Below are 20,593 nucleotides of genomic sequence, written 5' to 3' on the forward strand. Positions count from 1 at the left end.
TTCAGGTTGAATTCTTCAACATTATCATTAAAAAGCCATCAATTATTCAAAATTATTTACGATATAAAACATAGCATTGATTTATACATGAAATAAGCTGGTTTAGAGAATAGTGCCTTCGGTGACTGTAAGATGGAGACACTTACCGGTAAATCTAAGATCAATTCAGCGGTCGATACTTAGCATCTCATTGATGTCACACCGTCGCGAGAGTTGCGAACGCGGGCAAAGAAGAGACCGATTAGCGACAGCTGTCGCTCACGGTCGCGCAAAGTGCTCTCTCCCTCCCACGTCCCGACTAAATCTACCGCGCTCTCTCGCTCCTACACGACAAATAAACATAGACAATAAACTTCGTACTTACCCTATAATTATTCACATTTTAATCATAAATGACAAGTTACTATTTAGAATGATGGTATTTACTGATCACTTTGTCATTATATAAATTTTTTTTTTATTTATAAATAATCTTAATAATAAATCGTAACCATTAAGTTCAAATTTTTTTTTTTTAACTATTAAGTTTTCAACTAAAGGATGGTTATTTAGGAAAGTTAATGAAAAATAAAAGGGAGGGGGGGGAGAAAAAAAAAACAAACACACGAAAATTCAGAAAATTAAATTTTAAATTTTATTATAAAGAAAAAAAAACAAACACACAAAAATTCAAGAAATTAAATTTTAAATTTTATTATAAAAAAAAAAAAAAACACAAATTTTAAATGAATGTCATCTTTGGAATTTTTTTGTGTTTTGTTGGGTTTTTTTTTTTTTTTCCATTCCTCTTCTTCCTCCGCCTCCTCTTGTCCGCCGTCCGTCGAACCCTATTGGAGTCTCAGTAGTTCCCGCGTCCAGTCACTGAAAAAAAAAAAAAAGGGGGGGGGGACATTAATAAAGTTTTTTTTTTTGTGTTGTTGTTTTTGGTTTTTCTCCTAATTCAGATGAATTCTAGCTTACCGTAATAAGCTCTCCGCCGTCTCCATGAGGCAGACCGACAGTATCTCGATCTCCTCATGGTTGGGGGCCATGACGACCTCGAACGGCCCCGTGGACTCCAGGTCACCTTCGAAAAACCACCGAGCACGAGTTAACTCTGGGGGAAGATGCCCCGCAGCCAACGACCACACGATGTCAATTGCCTCGATGGCGTTGGTCGGATTTATAAATCCGACCAAACTCCCAACCAGCACGCCCATTTGCAGAATTGACTGAAAAAAAAAAATATTAAAATTTTTTTTTATTAAAACAACTGACGGATTAATATTATAATAAATGGGGCCAAACTTACCCTGGATCCGCCGCGGTGGATGACGAATTGCATCCAGGACGAGAAGCCCTGGATGTGCTCATCGGTGGCATACATTTCTTATTTCCGTTTTTTTTTTTTTTTTTTTTTATTATTCACTTTCACTTCAACTCACCACTGACAAGTCGAATTGCACACTGAGAATAGCTCTCAGCGGCAATCGGAATGCGTACCAAGATAAGACGGTAGCCGGAGATCAAATTCGCTCGTGCAGACGCGGCAAAACGAACTCACAATTAAACATCGCTAGATGTCGGCTCAATGCAGATTTGCAGTTAATCGCGAGACTATTTTCCTCAGCTTATTTCAGTATTTAGACAAACCTTATATTTCTCAAGGTCACCTATATACATACATTTACAACTATATGAGGAATGCATCATATAGATACAATTTTATATGTAATCTTTATATTTAGGAATAATTATTATATTTGGTGATGGAAATCGTAGATTTTAGGGGAAAAACTTTATAAATCTGTACTAATGAACATATATATACGTGCATTACAACGTATACACCATAAATATTGGGAACCTCAAATGTAATCTTCTATATTTTAAATACTTTCATATATTTAGCTGTAAGTTTCTTTTTAAATAAATTGTAAGTGTTATCGCGAGCTTCTTAAAAGAGGGGACATATGTTTAGGAAAGCAAGAGAGTTCTGCAACCCTCTTACTTTCCGGGGGATTGTTATGTCCAAATAAATTTTTTTTTTATGTTAATAATTATTTAAAATAATTATTCCTGAGCTCCTCTTTGAAAAGCGCGCGACAACGCAGCGTCAGCTTTTTCACCTTTTTATGCGGCAAAGAATAGTGGGAAGACACCTGCAATAAGTTTAACGAATAAATAATAAACTGTCGTCACTTTCCACCAATGACGATAATTAAAAATTCCCCATCTATTGTCAAAGCAAAGTTTATAAAAAGCCTGAGCACCATGGCTCAGGGCCTTCAGTTCATTTTTAACTTCTTGGTCCGCGTAAACGGCGTCGATAGCCCGTAATCTTATTGCAGAAATCTTCCGACGTGGCAATAAGTAATCGTCGCTGATTTAGGTATCCGGCTGATTAATTTCGTGTAGGATATTATTTTATCAGTTACGGTTTTCTAAAATTCACTTTAAATAAATTGTGAATCGATCTAGGCATCCGGCTGATTAATTTCGTGTAGGAAATTAATTTATTCATTTATGGTCATTATTAATAAATTAAATTGCCAATTGAGTTAGATACTTGACTGATAGTCAACTATCGTGTAGAGTATAGTTCTTAATTGCAATTGAAAGATCTCGAAGATCTATCCGGTTCGAGTGAATTGTGACACAAATCACGTGAATTTGTGATCTCACTTTGTGCCGAGTTTCTGCGCATAAAACCCCTTTTGGGTGTGAAAAAGGACGCATTAATAAATAAAAATCTGTTTAAAATACCCGATAAGATAAATAATCTTATAATACAAATTATATAAAAGTTGTGAAAAACTAGAGTGAACAAGTGACGTTCTGTTAAAACGTTGTAAATTAAAATATAATAAAAGATCAAGTTCATCACTCAAGCCGTTCGATTTTCATTCGAAAGTAGTACATAAGATATCATCCTATCAACCCAGCCGCACCCATTCTGCCAACCTTACAGGAAGGCCGAGTGAGCTGTTTAGTTCTGGAGGGATAATAGCTGCCGCACTAGAAGAATTGACATCGAAAGGTAGGTGAAAGAACTATTTTTCTATCATCATAAAATTACTTTTGGCTTAAACAAGAGCACCAGTCTCTTCGAAGACGTTTGGGTTCTTAATTTTCGAAAAGATCCACTATAAATAATAAATTATAGGAAGATAATTTCTTCCTCGTATTCTTTATTGTTGTCCGCACCCTCCAACCCGCTTGTCCAAAAATTACTATCGCTACCAAAGGGAGAAATCCCGGATAAATAATTAAAAATTAAGCGGCGGACTTAACATCAGGTTCCCTATGAGAGAATCGTCGGGGCCCGGGTCTCATGCATCGTCATCTGTTTAGACTATCCGCGAGCCACGGCGACTCTCTTATCGCAAGAGATTTCCGTTACATTGTTGGCGGTGAATAAAAATAATATCGCCAACAAAGTAACGATTTATTAATTTATTAATTAATTATGATTATAAGAAGTGTCGAACCGTTTATTCGCCCACTGTGGCGAATAAATAATTCGAGACTTTAAAAAAAAAATTTCTAAAAATTTTTATTTAAATTTAATTAGAGCCAGAACGTAACAGAGGAAAATTCAAATTTTTTATTGTTTTCTTGAATCAATTTTCCAAAATCGATGATCAATTTACTATTATGACCTTTAGAACGACTCGAAATTTAAATATAAAGCTTATAGAATTTCTTGTTATTTTTATTTGTATTTCATTCAATTGAGATCCATACCTATGAATATATATATATATATATATATATATATATATATATATATATATATATATATATATATATATATATATATATATATATATATATATATATATATATATATATATATATATTTATTTATTGGAACTATATACATAATTAAATATTTATAGGTTTCACATCGATAAAGTCTGATCAGATTTAGTCATACATAAACTTATGCACGAGTATACATGAATTTATATTAGCCATGTCTGATCAGATCTAATCATGTATAGACTTATATATGATTACATATGGGGTTAGAACAGCTAGGTATGATTATATCTAATTATATATAGACTCATATATGATCAGATCTGATTATATATACTTATATAGGGTTATAAATGAAGTTATAACAGCCAAGTATGATCATATCTAATTATATATAGACTCATATATAATCAGATCTGATCATATATAGACTTGTATATAATTATATATGGGGTCATAACAGCCAGGTATGATCAGATCTAATTATGTATGGGGTCATATATAATTATATATGATCCCATATATAATCATGCATGATTATATATGATAATATATATGAACATACATAATCATATATGATTAGACAAAATTTTTTTTCATCAGGAAGGCGTCATTCATTTTAGAGTGTATTAGAGTAACTTGGTTTTTTAATTTGTCTAACGTAGAATCTGAACTATTAATTAAAGTTAAAATGTCAGATTTTTTCTTCGTTCTTTTTATTTAGTCTTCCACTAACAAAATATATCAACTAAACAACTAATTGCAAACAAATTTATTTTACAGATTTCATTGGATTTTGAACAGCTGTACCCGGACAAAAGTGGACATTTTGCTACTAGGTGGTCACTTTTTTTTGACAGAGTCAAAACCCTGAGAATATTGGAATATTCAAATGATAAAGTTACTCAGCCATGGACAGAACTTATTACAGAATTAGGAAACGGTCCAGCGCTTAACGACTGTAAGTTAATATGCTTAATTTTAACATTAGTATTAAATATTATCGTTAGCTAAGTACAGTTTCTAATTTTAATTTAATAATTGTTGTTGTAATAATAATTAAATTAAGACATGCCAGGACTGGTTGGTGGTTGGGATGTTTGAAAAATACGCATATTTAAAAATATAACAATATTTTTATTTGTCACAGCACAAAATATCACTGGGTTGCAAATTAAATAGTTTATTTAATTTATAAATACTGTTTGAATGTCTGAGCTCATGAATACGTGAATAATTGAATGCAAATTATTGAGTTGAGCTCGAGTAAATAATGAATTAAAAATAATCAAGTTGAGTTTAATTGAACACTGAGTTGAATGAAAAAATGTCATGATAATAAGTAACATGATGTCAGAGGTTACTGAGCGAAGTGAATTATTGAACACATTAATTACTATTTTTAATAGCACTGAATACATAAATATTTTTGTTATTGAGTTTTAATAGTGATGATCACTTAATTGAATTGAATTTAATGAGCTCATGATAAATTACACTGAATTTAATTTATTTGTTGAACACGTGGTAGCATGATAGCAGAGGCTACTGAGCGAAACATAACTTTTAAATTAATTAAGAAATTGAGCATAATGATAATTAAATAAATAATAAAACTGAGTCTTTTAAATTAATTGAGCACTGATAGCAAGTAAATGTTTAATAAAAAATGCACCTTTGTGCATGATGATATAACCTCGTCAGGAACAGGTTGTAGAACACTGGATTTCTTGATGTTATTTTATTAATTATTTTATGAGCTCTGGAGCTCGCGATTATAAAAATAATTATATTTTTATATAGAGTAATGAACTCTGAATGTAATTAATTGATTACTTTTAATTAGTTACTCGAGATGAGCGCAATTTGAATAGATTATACAAAACACGTGGTGACACTTGAAATTGTATAAACGAATAGATAATGGCGTCGGTCTTCTTGCCACGAGGCAGGATAAATTCATGCGCATGCGTTGCACAGTGCAAGTCAAGTTCTCATAGATGGACACTAGGCCCCAGTAGGTGCAGCCTCTATTTGCCGGAAGTTCAACTACATTCAAATTTGAATGTAGTTGTGATTACGCAACAATTGTTAAACATGTATATAAGTTAAAGCTTTTTCTATTCATAGTAAAAATTGCAATCGAACTATCAATTTTGGCATTTTTAATTCCACCTAAAGGAAGAGCACAAAAAAAATTAAACATTTCACCAAGGAGTCGTTGGAATCTATGCTAATTTTTGTAGAAGTATGTGATGAATTTTCTAATTATGATACGATTGAGTAGATAAGTTTCATTAATCAACTATACAGATCAACTGAAACTAATTTATATCCTTATTTTCAGAATCCTGGTGATACAACGACTCAAATAAAAAACCAGAAACAGCGAGCACGAGAGAAAAAAGATTCTGTACAGCCGTATGTCATCATACAGGGAAACACGCGTGAACACAATCACGTGTTATTGGTTATTGATGATATAAAATATCAATTTACGTCAGCAACCCGAGTAAAAACAGAATTCCACCGCAACACCACCGCGACACCGCTGCACGACAGCCGTGACAATTCCGATTATTTTATAAATGCCGTATCATCGCCGCACCACCGCCGTGACAACTAAAGAATTTATCTATTCGCTGCACTACCGCCGCACCACCACCGTGACGACTAAAGATTTATTCATTCGCTGCACTACCGCCGCACCACCGCCGTGACAAGTAAAGAATTTATCTATTGGCCGCACTACCGCCGCACCATAGCTGTGATATTTTGTTGTAAATTATTTTTTATTACTGATTTAAAAGTGATATATTCTTTTCAATCTCATATGGCACAAGTAAACTTAGTCGTCACTGTCGGTAGCGTAGCCTAGTTAGTCTCGGTAGAGCAGGAGACGAGTGCAGACGCTCTTTCATAACGCAAATATTATATTACAAGTCATCAATTTTGTATGCAGTCATAAGTTATTAACTAATCATTGGAAGTGTCGTGTTATCACCGACTTCATCCCCTTTATTTTGCAAAGTGTACAAAAAACCTTATAAAGGAAAAACACAAAAAAACTGGGTGGCCACGTCTCGACCCAGATTCAAGATGATGGCTCACCAGCTCAAAAGTCCCAACATCGAAAACAAATCGAACAAAATAAGTAAAATTCCAAAGCCAAACGCAACAGTAAGTGATTCCCAGCAATGGAATAAAATATATAAAAACTCATTAGAGAAAGATGAAATTGAACAATTGGGATTAAAAAACACCCAATCAAAATTCAAACCCAATATTGTAACCAGCAGCCACGCGAGCAAAACCCCAGGGGTTTCCGCGGACGGCGATAACGACTGGCAGATACCTTAAAAAAACCTTTAAAAATCGTAATAAACCAAACAAAGAGAACAATCTGTCCTCAAATTCAATCAATTCTAGTGACGACGATTTCAGTAGCATTCACCAAGAGGACATGGAGACAGGTAATTCAGCGACGCCTATGATCGACATCAATAACCAACAAAGTAATGCATCATCACAACCTAAGGATAACCCAGACCAGAACTCAAAAGGTAAACCACAGCCATTTTTTACCACTAGTACAAATATGAAAAGTTTAATAGAAATCCTCATAGAGGGCGGTTTGTTAAACGGATAATTTTTCATTAAACAATTTGACACTGAAGACCATAACATTACTCCAAACTCGATTGAGGCCTACGACAAGATAAAAAAAATTCTAGAAGCTAACAACATTCCCTACTACACCTATACTCCAAGACACAGGAAACCAATAACGGTTTACCTTGAAGGACTAAGAGGAGATATACCTACAGCAGAATCAGTAAAAGCGGAACTGGATTCCAAAAACTTTGAAAAACTTGAAATTGAAAAAGTATACAAAAATTTTTTCAGCAAATCAAACCCCAGCTGGTACAACTTCATCGTTCTATTGAAACCAGGCAGCAAAATGAACGAACTAATGAAAATTAAAGGCCTTCAACATCAACCCGTCCATTGGGCAATTAAAATAGGATCATTAATAACACAATGCAAAAATTGCCCAAGATTCGACCACTCGACCTATAACTGCTGGCTCCCTTACAGGTATGTAAAATGTAGTGGTAACCGCGAGTATGGAAAGTGCCCACTTACTGATAAAGGCAATACAGGAAAATTAAAATGTGCCAATTGTGACTCAATCGATCACCCAGCGAATTATAAGAGATGTCCCTTCTACAAATTTGTAGCAAATGCTAAAAAAAATGCAGCTGCTCATGAAAGAAACATCTATTTGGCTAAAACAGATAGAATCTCCAGAAAAATAAACCCGCTTATCTCATACGCGTCGGCCACATCTAGTCATCAAGAACATTCTATTCATCTACAAGCCAATCATCAACATCAATACAACCAACACCAAAACAATACCAACAACAACACATCATCTTTATCCAACACCTCCCCTTGGATCAATGATTTCAAAACTGAAATAGCATCGATGAATAAAAACATGCTAACGGCCGTCAACATACAAATTGCTCAAATAACTAATCAAGTTTAAGCAAACTCGAGAAGAATCGAGCAAATTTTTAATATCCTTCAAATTCAACATGAATAATCAAAATAGAACATGCAACCTCAAAATTGCAGCCATCAATGTCAATTCTATTCAGACAAATCAAAGACGTTACGATCTCCAATGCTTCGCAACAGACAATAATCTGGACATCGTAATTGTCACTGAAACCTAACTTATCGCTAAGCACAAATTATCCTTTAAAAATTATAACTTCATTCGTACGGATAGGAAGAACTCAGTGCAAGGAGGGGGCACTGCTATCCTCATAAAAAATAATATTAACTTCATCAAAATCAATACTCCAACTTCACTGAACAACTTGGTTCTCGAATTCACTATATTAAAAATAAAATCTGAATCAATCAAAAACCTCTTTATCATAGCTGCATATGTGGCTCATAACAACAAAACAATATTCACTGATGAACTCACCAACCTACTCAACGACCTTAAACTCCAAAACCCAGATAACCACTTCATACTAGCAGGTGACTTGAATGCAATGAGGCAAGACTGGGGTCATTCTGTGACAAATGAAAGAGGCAGACAACTCAGAATCTGGGAACTAAATGATGGTCTGACATTTAGAGCAGTTTCTGTCTCTCCAACGAAACCTACTTTCATCAGAGGCCAGTCCATTCTTGACATCATAATCATGGATTTGAGACTCGATCTTCAAATCTCCAACAACAAATCCATTACAGTAGCAGACTATGACAGTGACCACAAAGCAATCCTCTTGAATATTCTCTGTCAGCAATTTAACTCAGCCAGTACTCATATTCACAAATTCAATTATAAATCCACAAAATGGAAGAAATTCACAAACAAATTGGAGAAAAACTACAATCATATAATTCCTCATGACCATAACCTAACCACTCAAGAAATAGACGATCATCTTGAACAGATTAACACCGTCATTCGCAAGACAGTTGAAGAAACTGTCCCAAGATTCAAGAATAACATAAATAGTGTCGATAAATACCTGAACTCCAAAATCAAAAAATTAAAAAAAGACAAGTCACACATGCTAACTGTGTTAAATAAATTGCTAAAAAAAGACCCGAAAGCTAAGTTACCTGCAACACAAACAACCAAAAGCCTTTATGCACAGATAAAATCAGACCTGAAAAAAGAATTCAAGAAGTCGACTGACAGTTACTGGGCCTCACAAATTAAAAGGATAGATCACAGACGGACTGATAATTTCTTTCCTAAAATAAACAAATTACTCAGACCTCATGACCCCATAGTCATAGGTGACATCAAAAGAGATTTTCTGGAGCCTAATGTCGAAGCAAGAGCCTGCATCACGGCCGATGCCCCAAATCTAATCACTGATCAAACCGATAAGCTCAACATTGGAGCCTTCTTCGAGTCTATCAACACCCCAAGACACACAAACATTGGTACACGTATTAAAGAAATAGCAAATAAAAACGCAAATGAGTATATTGAAGACCTGCGGGCAACGAGAACCAACAACACGACAATTACCCTCTTCGGTCCAAGAAATCCAGCAACACACCCAACAGCTGATGGTGAAGACATTTTCTGTGACCCACCTATAATCCAATCAATCGTCAAAAAATTACCAAACAAACTCTCCAGCGGGCTAGATGACATCCCTCCGATAGTTTTAAAATACTTGCCTTTCAACATCATCACTTCGTATGCAATAATTTTTAACAACGCAATCAACAACTGTTACTTTCCAACAGCCTGGAAACGCGCAAAAGTTCTTCCGTTATTAAAGAAAAATAAAGAACCAGCCAATCCTTTCAGTTACAGACCGATCAGTCTGACTACCAGCATCAGCAAAGTATATGCGATCATAATAAACAAAAAAATCATTAAACACTGCGAGGATAATAATATCATTCCAAACAACCAGTTCGGATTCAAACACTGGCACTCAACAACTCACGCCATTCATAAAATTCTTAGCGATGTTAACACCCTGGTCGGCAATAAATATCTAGTTGCAGCAGCTCTACGAGACCTAGAAAAAGCTTTTGATTCTGGGTGGATCAAAGGTCTAATCTTCGTCCTTCACAACAAAAAATTCAAACGATGGCTCATACTGCTAATTCTGGACATGTTATCTGGGAAATCATTTGTCACCTGGAGCGGAACACAACTGTCATCTATCATTTTTAATATCCAAGAAGGTTTCCAACAAGGAACGGCTCCCTGCCTTTATAAATCCAGAATAATTTTTCATGCAAAAATTTCTCAGCAATAATTACTCAAACAAAAATTGATCCGTCACAAAAATTTCTCGCTATATATTATTTGCCTTGAAATTCTTCAAGAAAATATGCCTTGAGAAATTATTGCTGAGAAATTTTGTCGCAAGAAATTATTACATGAGAAGAAAAAGACGGTCGCCACAAGGAACAGTCAACTCTCCGGCACTTTTCAACATTCTCACCTGCGAAATCATCAACTTATTCCATCTGAACCAAAATAATAACACGTTATCCATGGCTTTTGTAGACGACACCATATTTTATGTAACAGGCAAAGATCCTGATAAAATGAAACTTCATCTGAACCATATCATCAACAACATTAATAGCCATTACGCAAAATGGAACCTTAGAATCAACCCTAGCAAATGCGAAACCGTCATATTCAGGAAACCAGTTCACTACTTGTCATCAACAACTAAAAATAAACTCAAGTCTTTTAAGATTACAACCAAAATTCCTGGATCAGATATTGATGCAGACATCCCCCACGTCAAATCAGTTAAATATCTAGGGATCCACCTAGATGAACTTCTCAGAGGCTATTCACATATGAACATTCAACTGGATAAAGCCAAAAAAGCCTTCAGGGCAAATAGCAGATTGTTCTATAACAAACACCTTTCAGTCAGTTCAAAAATAATCTGCTATCTACTGCTAATAAGACCCATTCTATCATACGCTGCCCCAAGCTGCTGGAATACCGGAGCAGCACTAATGGAAAAATATAGATGCTTCGAGAGAAAGTGCCTAAGAGCGTGTCTAGGTCAATGTAGATCAGCGGCATCCAATTTCAACGAGTTCATTAGCAACAAGAATTTATACAACATAGCAATCATCCCGCGTATTGACTCCTTCTTCATCAAATTAACCAGAGACTACTTTGGAAAACTTCCATCCATTAACAACGTATTAATAAACAATTCAGCTCAAACAGATCAGAACGATATCGAAGATCGCCTCAAAAGCGGTTGCATCACCCCACACTCTTTTACCCACATTGATCATATGGGCCTCATCCAGGACCATAATAATATTTCTGTAATTTATCGTTGAAGCAGGCATCAGTCAGACAAAAGAATCACCTTGACAACCAAAGACATAAAATGGAAATCTAATATGGTTTACTCAATTTCGATACCATCAGTTGATTCCATGGATTCAAGCAGACTTTCCAGTAAATACTGGTGGCTGTCAGAGAACTCTACTCACATCAAAGAACTCAAACAGAGATTAAATTCAAATCAAGTATTCACGCCTCCGTGATATCTATTATGTAAATATTGTAAATATTGTTTATACATATCTTTATAATTTCTTCCTCCTTCCTTACTATCTATTCATTATTATTAACAGTCAAAGACGGTTTTTCAAGAGTCTTTTTTTCCGTCAATAGTATGATCAACATTTACTGAGACAATCTCACAAATATTCGAATATACACAACCAAAGTGATTTAAAACTCAAATAGCCTTAAGCTTTTCTTTCTAGTATTCGAGAGCACGACAGTGCCCAGCAACTCCAACGACACCAATAGTTTTGCCACTTAAGAGTATTTTTTAAGTTGTATTTCTCCTCTGTATAATTATCAATGTACCGACTAAAATGAAATAAACTTTATTAATAAAAAAAAAAAAGTAGCGTAGCCTAGTCGTTAAAGCGTCGGTCTTTCGTGCGTAAGGTCCCGGGTTCGAATCCTACTTGTTCAGACGAGTAGTGTGCCAGTAGATTGCTTTGTATTGAAGCGAATCCTTACGTAAGAGTGATGTGGTGGCCTTGAGTAAGGCCGATTTGGTCTTGAGAAAGACCGTTGGTGTTGATTACGTTAGTTGCGATAGAGAGGTCCTGAGAAGAACCGGTTGTTTGATTTGATACTAGCCCTGAAAAGAACTAGTACTGGATGAGAAGTTTCCTTACTTGACCCGGAGGTCGAGTTGGCTAGCGCTGAGAAGTGCTAGTCAACTTGCTGGAGAATTCTTAAAAGAACTAGTTGGTTTTGAGATGGATCTGGAGACTAGACAAGCTTGCGCACTTGAGTAGTTTGTAATAATCTGGATCGCAATAGCCTTGCACGCTATCAGTTGAAGTAGTCTTGCCAGTCAGACTGATCAAGAGTTAATTTGCTGCCGCTCTGAGCGTCCCTTCTTTTATACCCGAGAGCCGGGTTCGAGAAAGTTCTCCGCGGAGTGGAAGGCGTCGGTATCTGCGCTCCAATGAGAAGTCTCGGAGTCGAGGAGAAAGGGAAACCTTAAGAGCTGGCCAATGAGACGTCGGTTAGTGAGGTGGGAGAAAGACTCGGATCTAAGGTCCGCGCGAAGTTAATGTCGTAGGATGCTTCTCCATGGTCCGCGTAAAGTTGATGACTTACTTCCGAACACTCCCTTATTCCCCCCCCCCCCAATTCCGCAGCTATGTGAGGAATTGGAATCCTCTTCTTGTGAGTCGTCTCGGTGTGGAGAAATTGGCAGTGGAGCGAGCTTGACAACTAGTCGAGTAAGAGTCGAGGTAGCAGTTTTGACGGTTACTACTCTGCATAATCCATCCTGAACAGGATGAAGTTGAATGACTCCAGCGAGAGGCCACTTTGATGGAGGCAATCGCTCGTCGGTGAGAAGAACTAATGAGCCCACTTGAATGTTGTCTTGAGTTTTCTGCCATTCAGAAATCGATTGATGCGCTTGAAGGCATTCCGTTGACCACCTATCCCAAAATTTTTGAAATCGTTCTTGGATTCGCTGGAAATGAGATAGTCTTGATTCAGGTACAGAGCATAGAGATGGTTCTGGTATTGTGGTCAGAGCTTCTCCACGAATGAAGTGTCCTGGTGTTAAAGCTGAGATGTCTTCTGGGTCGTCTGATAGAGCACTGAGAGGTCGTGAGTTAAGTACCGCTTTTACTTGGGCGAGGAAAGTGGAGAAGTCTTCGAAAGTGAGAAGCGTGTCTGAGATGGTTCGTTGCAGATGGTGCTTTACTGACTTGACTGCTGCTTCCCACTTTCCACCCATATGAGGTGCTCCAGGTGGATTAAAGATCCACTTAATTCCATCGTTAGCAAAAATCCGTTGAAGTTCTTGAGATTCCTTTGATGATTGTCGAAATAGGTCTTTGAGAATAGCGTCAGCACCTTTAAAATTCGTGCCGCAGTCACTTCGAATAGTCTTGCGAATTCCACGACGGCTGGTGAAACGTCTGAAAGCTTTGAGAAAGCCTTCTGCTGAGTAGTCTAAGACTGCTTCTAGGTGAATTGCTGAGGTCGTGAAACAGACAAAGACTGCAATCCATTCCTTGAAGCTTTTTGCACCTCGACCTTGAAAGGTTTTTAATGTGATTGGACCAGCATAATCTACTCCAGTGTTCTCAAACACTAGAGAAGGTGTTACTCGAGAAGTCGGAAGTGGAGCCATGAGTTGTTGAGCTCTAACCCCACGTATTCAAGCGCACACGAGGCATCGTTGAATGAATGATTTTATGGGGGCTCTGCCACCGATGATCCAACATGTCTTTCTGACGTGAGAGAGAGTTAATTGCGTACTGCCATGAAGATTTCTTGAGTGGGCATCTGCGATGATTAGATCTGAGAGCTTATTGTGTCTGGGCAGTATTGCTGGGTGTTTACTGTCCTCAGACAATTGAGAGTTTTGGAGACGACCTCCAACTCGCAATATGCCACTATGGTCAACTATTGCCGTCAGTCGAGATAGAACATGATTCTTATGAAGTCCCTTGCCAACTTGAATAGTCTTTATTTCTGAGGAGAAGTATGCACGTTAAGTCTCCCGTATCCAAAACTGCTTTGCAGCTTCTAGGTCAGCTGGATTAATTGGTGAGATGGCTAAACTGGAGTTTGGAACTCGTTTGAATCTTGAGATGGCTCGCTGACAAATCGCCGTGATTCTGAATAGCTTCGGAAGACTTTTATTGAAGGATTTGACTTGAGGTAAGTCAATGAGATCCCATACTAATGGCGGTGACGTTGCTGAGAGTGAAATGCCGGGTCTTTCTTCCAAATCATGTTCTGGAGATGGTGCTACCGTTGATGGCCAAAATTCAGGAGATTGCGAGAGCCACGGTGGTCCAGTCCACCATAATGCATGTTCAATAAGTTGAGAAGCACTTAAGCCCCGAGACGCACAATCAGCTGGGTTGAGTTTTCCGGATGTGAATCTCCAATGAGCATGTGGGGTAGCCTCGTGAATAGCTGATACTCAATTGCCCACGAACTCCTTCCACCTCATTGGATTGTTCTTTTCCTATGCGACTAGTAAAGAGAATTTACCGGTAAAATAAATATTTTACTTATTTTCTAGCAGGTTCTGGCAAAATTTCAGCAGGTTATTTACCGGTTAAATAACCAAAGTAGTTCATTTTGTTCCGTGGGTGGCGTTGATGTGCGATTGAAGATGTGTATAATGTAGGCTAAAAATTATTAGCAATTATCTATTATCTTTTAATATTATTGAGTTAATAAAAAAATAGTTAAAAATGATAAATGATAAAAAATTAATTATTATGCCAATAAACGTTGATCAAGGTTATTCGCGGATTAATTTTTTTTATTTTTTTTCAATAATTAAAGTAGAATAAAAAACATTTTTTTAAATTGCACTTAAAGTTTTTCAAGTTTTTTACTAATAACATTTTATTTCTATTTTTTTGTAATATTTTTTTCCATAAAAAAAAATTCTAAAAATTTTTAGATGTCGGCTAACTCAATTTTCATTTTTCTTTTCATACATAAGCAAAATTAATACACCTAAAAATCATTATAATTTTTTCATTCAATTTTTACAAAGGAATGACGGTTTTAAAAGGAGAAAAAAATGCACATATGGAAAGTTGTTTGGGAAATTAAATGTGTATTTAAAAATAGCCAAATAATGATATATATTTTTATTATTTGAACTAAATATACAAAACTTAGCAAATAATATACCTATCAAAATCAAATTTTTAATGCAGTGAAAACCGTGTAAACCATTGTATATACTCTTTAACGATATTTGAATTTTTTAACTAGTTTTATAATCACAGTTAATCACTAATATTTGAATTTTGTAACTAGTTTTATAATCACAGTTAATCACTGATATTTGAATTTTTTAACTAGTTTTATGATCACAGTTAATCACTGATATTTGAATTTTTTAACTAGTTTTATAATCACAGTTAATCACTGATATTTGAATTTTTTAACTAGTTTATAATCACAGGTAATCAACGATATTTTAATTTCTTAACTAGTTTATAATCACGGTTAATCAACGATATTTGTATATCATCTTACTATCTATTCTACTGCTTCAGTGACGCTTCTATTTCTATATATATCACAAATCACAATCCATTTCTTCTAATATTTCATATTCGGAATACTCAACATCGCTGATTATATCTAAGCTTTGGTCTAATTGCATAGTTTCAGAGATACATAAATCTTTCATGGTTTCTTTTGTTTTATCGTAATTTACTGGCAAGTAATTATTGTGGTCGTCGAGCAAATGTAAATTAGACTTAACAAATACAAACTTCTCAGTCTTTTGAACAGTTAAACGATTCCGCTTTTTAGTTTTGATATGACCAAATGAACTCCAGTTTCTTTCACATGCTGCTGATGTGGCAGGAATACTTAGAATTATTACAGCTAATTTCGCAAGATCTCGGCTGGAAAAATATAATTCCCACCAAGTAATTGGATTTAATAATTTAGATTCACTCCAAAGAGATTTATTACCCCAAACAGCTTGTTGAGTTAGATAGTCACCTGAAAAACAAATTGAATAAATATAGAAAATTAACATTTATTAGAATAAAGGTAATTTGAAAAACTTCCTTTATTTTATTGATCTTACCTAGATCTAAAATAACTTTGTCGCCATTCAATTTTAAACTTGTAGCGAATTCTTCAATAAATTCCACAGCTGCAATTTTGTCAATTTCCGATAGTGAAAATTTAACAAGCTGAGGGTTCAATAGGTGAGCTGCGTAATGCACAGGGTGTGAGATAAATTCTTTACGAGCCAAATATTTATCTTCAACGAAACTTTGTATTTTCTCTTGTAGAAAATAAGATTTTTCAATAAAATCTCCGTACATTTCAACTAATTTTTTTGATACCATCATCAAAGTAGGATAATCACCTTCCAAAAATTTTATAATAGAACACGGAACATCTAATAAGTCGTTTATATTTTTTAACATAGGCCAAAAATAATCATCGCCTCTTAAATCTTGTCTCATTTCTTCGGTTATACTTTTAGAAACATGAGGATCATAAGTTGCCACTTGCAACGATTCTTTAATTCTTAATAAGCTGTTTAAACATATACAATAAGTGCCCCAGCGAGTATCAACAGGCAGCTGTAAGTGTAAAGTCTTATTTGTTCTCTGTCGTTGAATCTCCATCAACACTGAATTATTCAATACATGATTTTGGAAAAACTTAATTATTTCCTTTGACCTTACAATAACTTTTTTAATTTCTGACACTGAAACAATGTCCTTATCTAGCAAATTAAGGCCATGAGCGACGCATCCAAACGTGATTAAGTGGGTGTATTTTTGTTTTAAGATGCTCCATGCTGATTTCATGTTTCGTGCGTTATCAGTGATTAAGGCATGAACTTTATTGGGCCCAACTTCTTCTATTGCTTCACTTAAAACTGTTGAAATATATTTTCCGGTGTGTGAATGTCCACTAGCGTCTATTGCCTTATAGAAAACAGGCTCTGGTGTCATGAATACAATATTAATTAAGGAGACACGATTAATATCCGTCCAGCCATCAGACAAAATTGTCAAAGAATGAGAGTTTTCGAATTTATTCTTCATAACTGACTGTAATAATTGATATTCTTCATCAAAAATCCTCCCAGACAATTGATCCTTTGACGGTGGATTGTAACCCGGTGAAGCCAATTTTAAAAACTTTTTTAAATAATTATTTCCAACTGGTACGAATGGAGAGCAGCTGGAGAAAACTGCTCTTGCTAAAGTTTTATCCATCTCTATTTTTTTATCTTTTGATATTTTATCTACGTAACTAATCAGCTTTCCTTGACTACATTTCTTCCGAGTAGATTCCTATAAAAAAATTTAATCAATTATCACATTATGTATTAATCGAATAACATATTTCATTGATAATAATTACTTATAATTCATAATCATTCACAGATAAAACAATTTTTTTATTTTTATGATACGATTATTAAAGATAAACTAGTTTCAATAAAATTTCAATTATTCATACCTTAAGTAAACAATCTTCCGTGTTTTTAGACAAGGCTCCAAAGTTTTCTTTTACTGAGTTAGGGCACTTCTTGCATCTTATTACCAAATGTTTTTCCATGCGTTGTGCATTAGATACATATTTAACCTTACAGTATTTACACTGCCCATGTAAAATGTTTTTGTCATCGTACACTTCGTCAAAGTGTAGCCAAACAGGAGATTTTTGTTTTGGCATCTTTTAGAAATTGTTATTATCTCTTTTTTTTAAAATATAATATCGGCAATAAAAAACAGAATAACTGCTTCTATTTTTCATTTGACAACAAGTGATTCACTATGCAGAGAACAGTACGCCATATTGCTTTTAAAACTTAGTATACTAAACTATATACACATTCGACGCAAGCAGATATTTATCATTTAAATTAATATTACACATCGTCACTCGCCCTCAAGATTACATATGTAGTACCACTACTTTCATGGCTTAAGTCCACGATTTTAGAGCTAAAAAGAATTTGAAATGCCCGGCTGTGGCCTACTAGCGCCACCCGTCGGTCTTCTTCGTCATAACATTCTTTCGTGCGAACAGAGTCACACGTGTGAGCTTTTAATTTCATTCTTTTAATTAATTTCTTTGATAAATAAAATTTAGTGAATATGTCAAAACATAAGAAAAAATCATCCAGAGAAAGACACCGTGGGGAAAAAAGAAAATCTTCATCTCGAGACGAGGGTTATGAAGATTTACGGAAAAGATTGAAGCAGCTTGAGGAAGAGCTGAAACAGACGCGGTCACAACCTAACAATGGCGACGAGAATATTAACAGTAATAAAAACAACGAGGAGGAAATTGTGGTAGTCAATGTCGCACCACTCGATTTTTCTAAAAACAATGGTAAGTTCAAAAAAAAAAACACCTATGGTTTACCTATAGTTTATTTACATAAAATTATATAAATATATATCTACACATAAATAAACATATATAGGGTCGAGGTTATGGAACACATAACACAATGACCACTAACGTGACAGTCGAACATATACGAGAGATATGTCAAGTACTGATCCTTTCTTCACACTGCTGAGCTTACACGAGAGGTAAGACAGAGCTGATGTGCTGCAAAATATACCTGATTTACCGCTAATTAATTCAAAACAAAATATGTTTTGATAAATATGGATATTTGTAGTTATATACATTGTTTATTTGAGGAATAACAATTGCCGTGTTTTTTCCTTGTAGCATCTATAAATTCCGATGGTGTTATTCCACTTGCTAACCAGCCACCGTCGTCAGGAATTTCGGACAATGTTAAGCAAGCGGCAGCCAATGCAGCTAACCAGCTGAATATAGACAAGGAGGTCTTGAAGACACAAGTGATCATTACTACTCCACAGGGAGAGCAAGATAATCTCGAAGACGACGTGTTAGAGATCATCGGTAAAGATCCGAATAATAAATCGTCTGACTTGGTGATATCATCACATGTTTCGTCAAGATGGAAGAGTTGGTTAAAGACAGGCCAACAAAAGGAGGTGAAGGATGCCTTGCTACAGAAATATCCCCGTACAGGAGACTGTTACTTGGAGGCACCTACACTTAACCAGGAAATTAAAGCTTCTTTAAATGAAGGAGCTTTAAAGAGAGACAAGTATTTCTCCATCACGCAGAACCTCGCTGGCTCCGCTTTGTCGGCGCTAAGTCTAGTAATAGACCCTTTGCTTAAACGGGAAAAGGCGCTTGAACCTAAAAAGATGTTGGAACATCTCTGGAATACGTCCCAATTATTAACGGAGATACATCGGAGCCAAACTGTCGCTCGAAAAGCGTGCATCGTCCCAAGTTTGGAAAAACCTATCGCCTCTATGTTAGAGAAAGTAGAGACCGATAAATTTTTATTTGGTGACAAACTAGGTGAGAAAATTAAGGAGTCAAAACTGGTTTCGAAGATCAGCCAAGAAATAAAAATACAATCACACAAGAAAACAGGATCAAGTTCTGGTAATTTAAACTCGTCAGGCCCGTCTGCATTACGCTCGACAACTCAGACGGGCCAGAGGAAGTATTACTCGACTCCCAAGTCAGCACCTTACAGTCACCGAGGAAAACAAACTTCAGCGAGCAAGCAGAAGAACCAACATCAAAGCAAGTCATGGAATCGGAAATAAAGGTAAACATGATAGCTGGTAGGCTCAAACATTTTCTTAAACAGTGGACCACAATTACGTCCGATAAATTTGTCCTTAACTGTATTAAGGGATACAAATTACCTTTCACTAGAGAGGTTAAGCAGGTTTTCCCTCCTGCCGAAAGGAGTTGGTCTCCTTCAGAAACGCAAGCAATCCAAGTCGAACTCGATAGATTACTTGAAATAGGAGCTATCGAGGTCGTCATGCCAATCGAGGGACAATTTATTTCGTCCTTCTTTCTCGTCCCAAAACCGGACGGATCTAACAGGTTTATCATAAATCTAAAAAGTTTAAATGAATTCCTAGACCCAGAACACTTCAAAATGGAGGATATCCGTTCAGTATGTAAGCTAATCTGGAAAGACTGTTTTATGGGCTCTATCGATTTGAAGGACGCGTATTTTTTAATTTCAGTTCATCCAGACTTTAGAAAATACCTACGATTCATTTTCAAAGGAATACTCTATGAGTTTACTTGCCTTCCGTTTGGGTAAGTACAAGTCCTTACATATTTACAAAGATTATGAAACCAGTAGTTCAATATCTAAGATCTAGAAAATATCTATCAGTTATTTATCTTGACGATATGCTCTGC

The 20,593-nt window shown here is 35.6% G+C and overlaps 4 protein-coding genes across 4 annotated transcripts; 1 reads left to right on the forward strand and 3 right to left on the reverse strand.

The window, feature by feature from the left end:
- Window positions 1-731: 731 nt before the first annotated feature.
- On the reverse strand, window positions 732-1,424 carry LOC130670300 (uncharacterized). Its single transcript, XM_057473642.1, has 3 exons — window positions 1,292-1,424; window positions 961-1,211; window positions 732-861 (listed from the first exon to the last, which is right to left on the reverse strand). The coding sequence occupies exons 1-3, from the start codon at window positions 1,364-1,366 to the stop codon at window positions 828-830; spliced, it is 360 nt and encodes a 119-aa protein (XP_057329625.1). The 5' UTR covers window positions 1,367-1,424; the 3' UTR covers window positions 732-827.
- A 7,395-nt stretch (window positions 1,425-8,819) lies between these two features.
- On the forward strand, window positions 8,820-11,838 carry LOC130670386 (uncharacterized). Its single transcript, XM_057473789.1, has 3 exons — window positions 8,820-10,356; window positions 10,844-11,177; window positions 11,631-11,838. The coding sequence occupies exons 1-3, from the start codon at window positions 8,820-8,822 to the stop codon at window positions 11,836-11,838; spliced, it is 2,079 nt and encodes a 692-aa protein (XP_057329772.1).
- A 1,052-nt stretch (window positions 11,839-12,890) lies between these two features.
- On the reverse strand, window positions 12,891-13,976 carry LOC130670387 (uncharacterized). Its single transcript, XM_057473790.1, has one exon. The coding sequence runs from the start codon at window positions 13,974-13,976 to the stop codon at window positions 12,891-12,893; it is 1,086 nt and encodes a 361-aa protein (XP_057329773.1).
- Window positions 13,977-14,339: 363 nt separating this feature from the next.
- Window positions 14,340-18,037, reverse strand: LOC130670388 (uncharacterized). Its single transcript, XM_057473791.1, has 4 exons — window positions 17,822-18,037; window positions 16,422-17,652; window positions 15,911-16,333; window positions 14,340-14,710 (listed from the first exon to the last, which is right to left on the reverse strand). Exons 1-4 carry the CDS (start codon window positions 18,035-18,037, stop codon window positions 14,340-14,342), a joined length of 2,241 nt encoding a protein of 746 aa, XP_057329774.1.
- Window positions 18,038-20,593: the final 2,556 nt, after the last annotated feature.

Source organism: Microplitis mediator, chromosome 6 (genome assembly GCF_029852145.1).
Source record: "Microplitis mediator isolate UGA2020A chromosome 6, iyMicMedi2.1, whole genome shotgun sequence".
Taxonomy (NCBI): domain Eukaryota; kingdom Metazoa; phylum Arthropoda; class Insecta; order Hymenoptera; family Braconidae; genus Microplitis; species Microplitis mediator.

What these genes read in the sequence shown, in the direction of transcription:
- LOC130670300 (XM_057473642.1), bottom strand. Translation starts at nt 1,366, where the DNA reads ATGTATGCCACCGATGAGCACATCCAGGGCTTCTCGTCCTGGATGCAA. An exon ending in TCCACCGCGGCGGATCCAGG is followed by an intron (nt 1,212 to 1,291) that starts GTAAGTTTGGCC and finishes TTTTTTTTTCAG; the next exon opens with TCAATTCTGCAAATGGGCGT. An exon ending in ACGGCGGAGAGCTTATTACG is followed by an intron (nt 862 to 960) that starts GTAAGCTAGAAT and finishes TTTTTTTTTCAG; the next exon opens with TGACTGGACGCGGGAACTAC.
- LOC130670386 (XM_057473789.1), top strand. Translation starts at nt 8,820, where the DNA reads ATGAGGCAAGACTGGGGTCATTCTGTGACAAATGAAAGAGGCAGACAA. An exon ending in TGATTCTGGGTGGATCAAAG is followed by an intron (nt 10,357 to 10,843) that starts GTCTAATCTTCG and finishes TTTATGTAACAG; the next exon opens with GCAAAGATCCTGATAAAATG. An exon ending in TTCAGGGCAAATAGCAGATT is followed by an intron (nt 11,178 to 11,630) that starts GTTCTATAACAA and finishes TTATCGTTGAAG; the next exon opens with CAGGCATCAGTCAGACAAAA.
- LOC130670387 (XM_057473790.1), bottom strand. Translation starts at nt 13,976, where the DNA reads ATGGCTCCACTTCCGACTTCTCGAGTAACACCTTCTCTAGTGTTTGAG.
- LOC130670388 (XM_057473791.1), bottom strand. Translation starts at nt 18,037, where the DNA reads ATGCCAAAACAAAAATCTCCTGTTTGGCTACACTTTGACGAAGTGTAC. An exon ending in CGGAAGATTGTTTACTTAAG is followed by an intron (nt 17,653 to 17,821) that starts GTATGAATAATT and finishes ATTTTTTTATAG; the next exon opens with GAATCTACTCGGAAGAAATG. An exon ending in AATATTAGAAGAAATGGATT is followed by an intron (nt 14,711 to 15,910) that starts GTGATTTGTGAT and finishes AACTCAACCCAG; the next exon opens with CTGATTGTGCGTCTCGGGGC.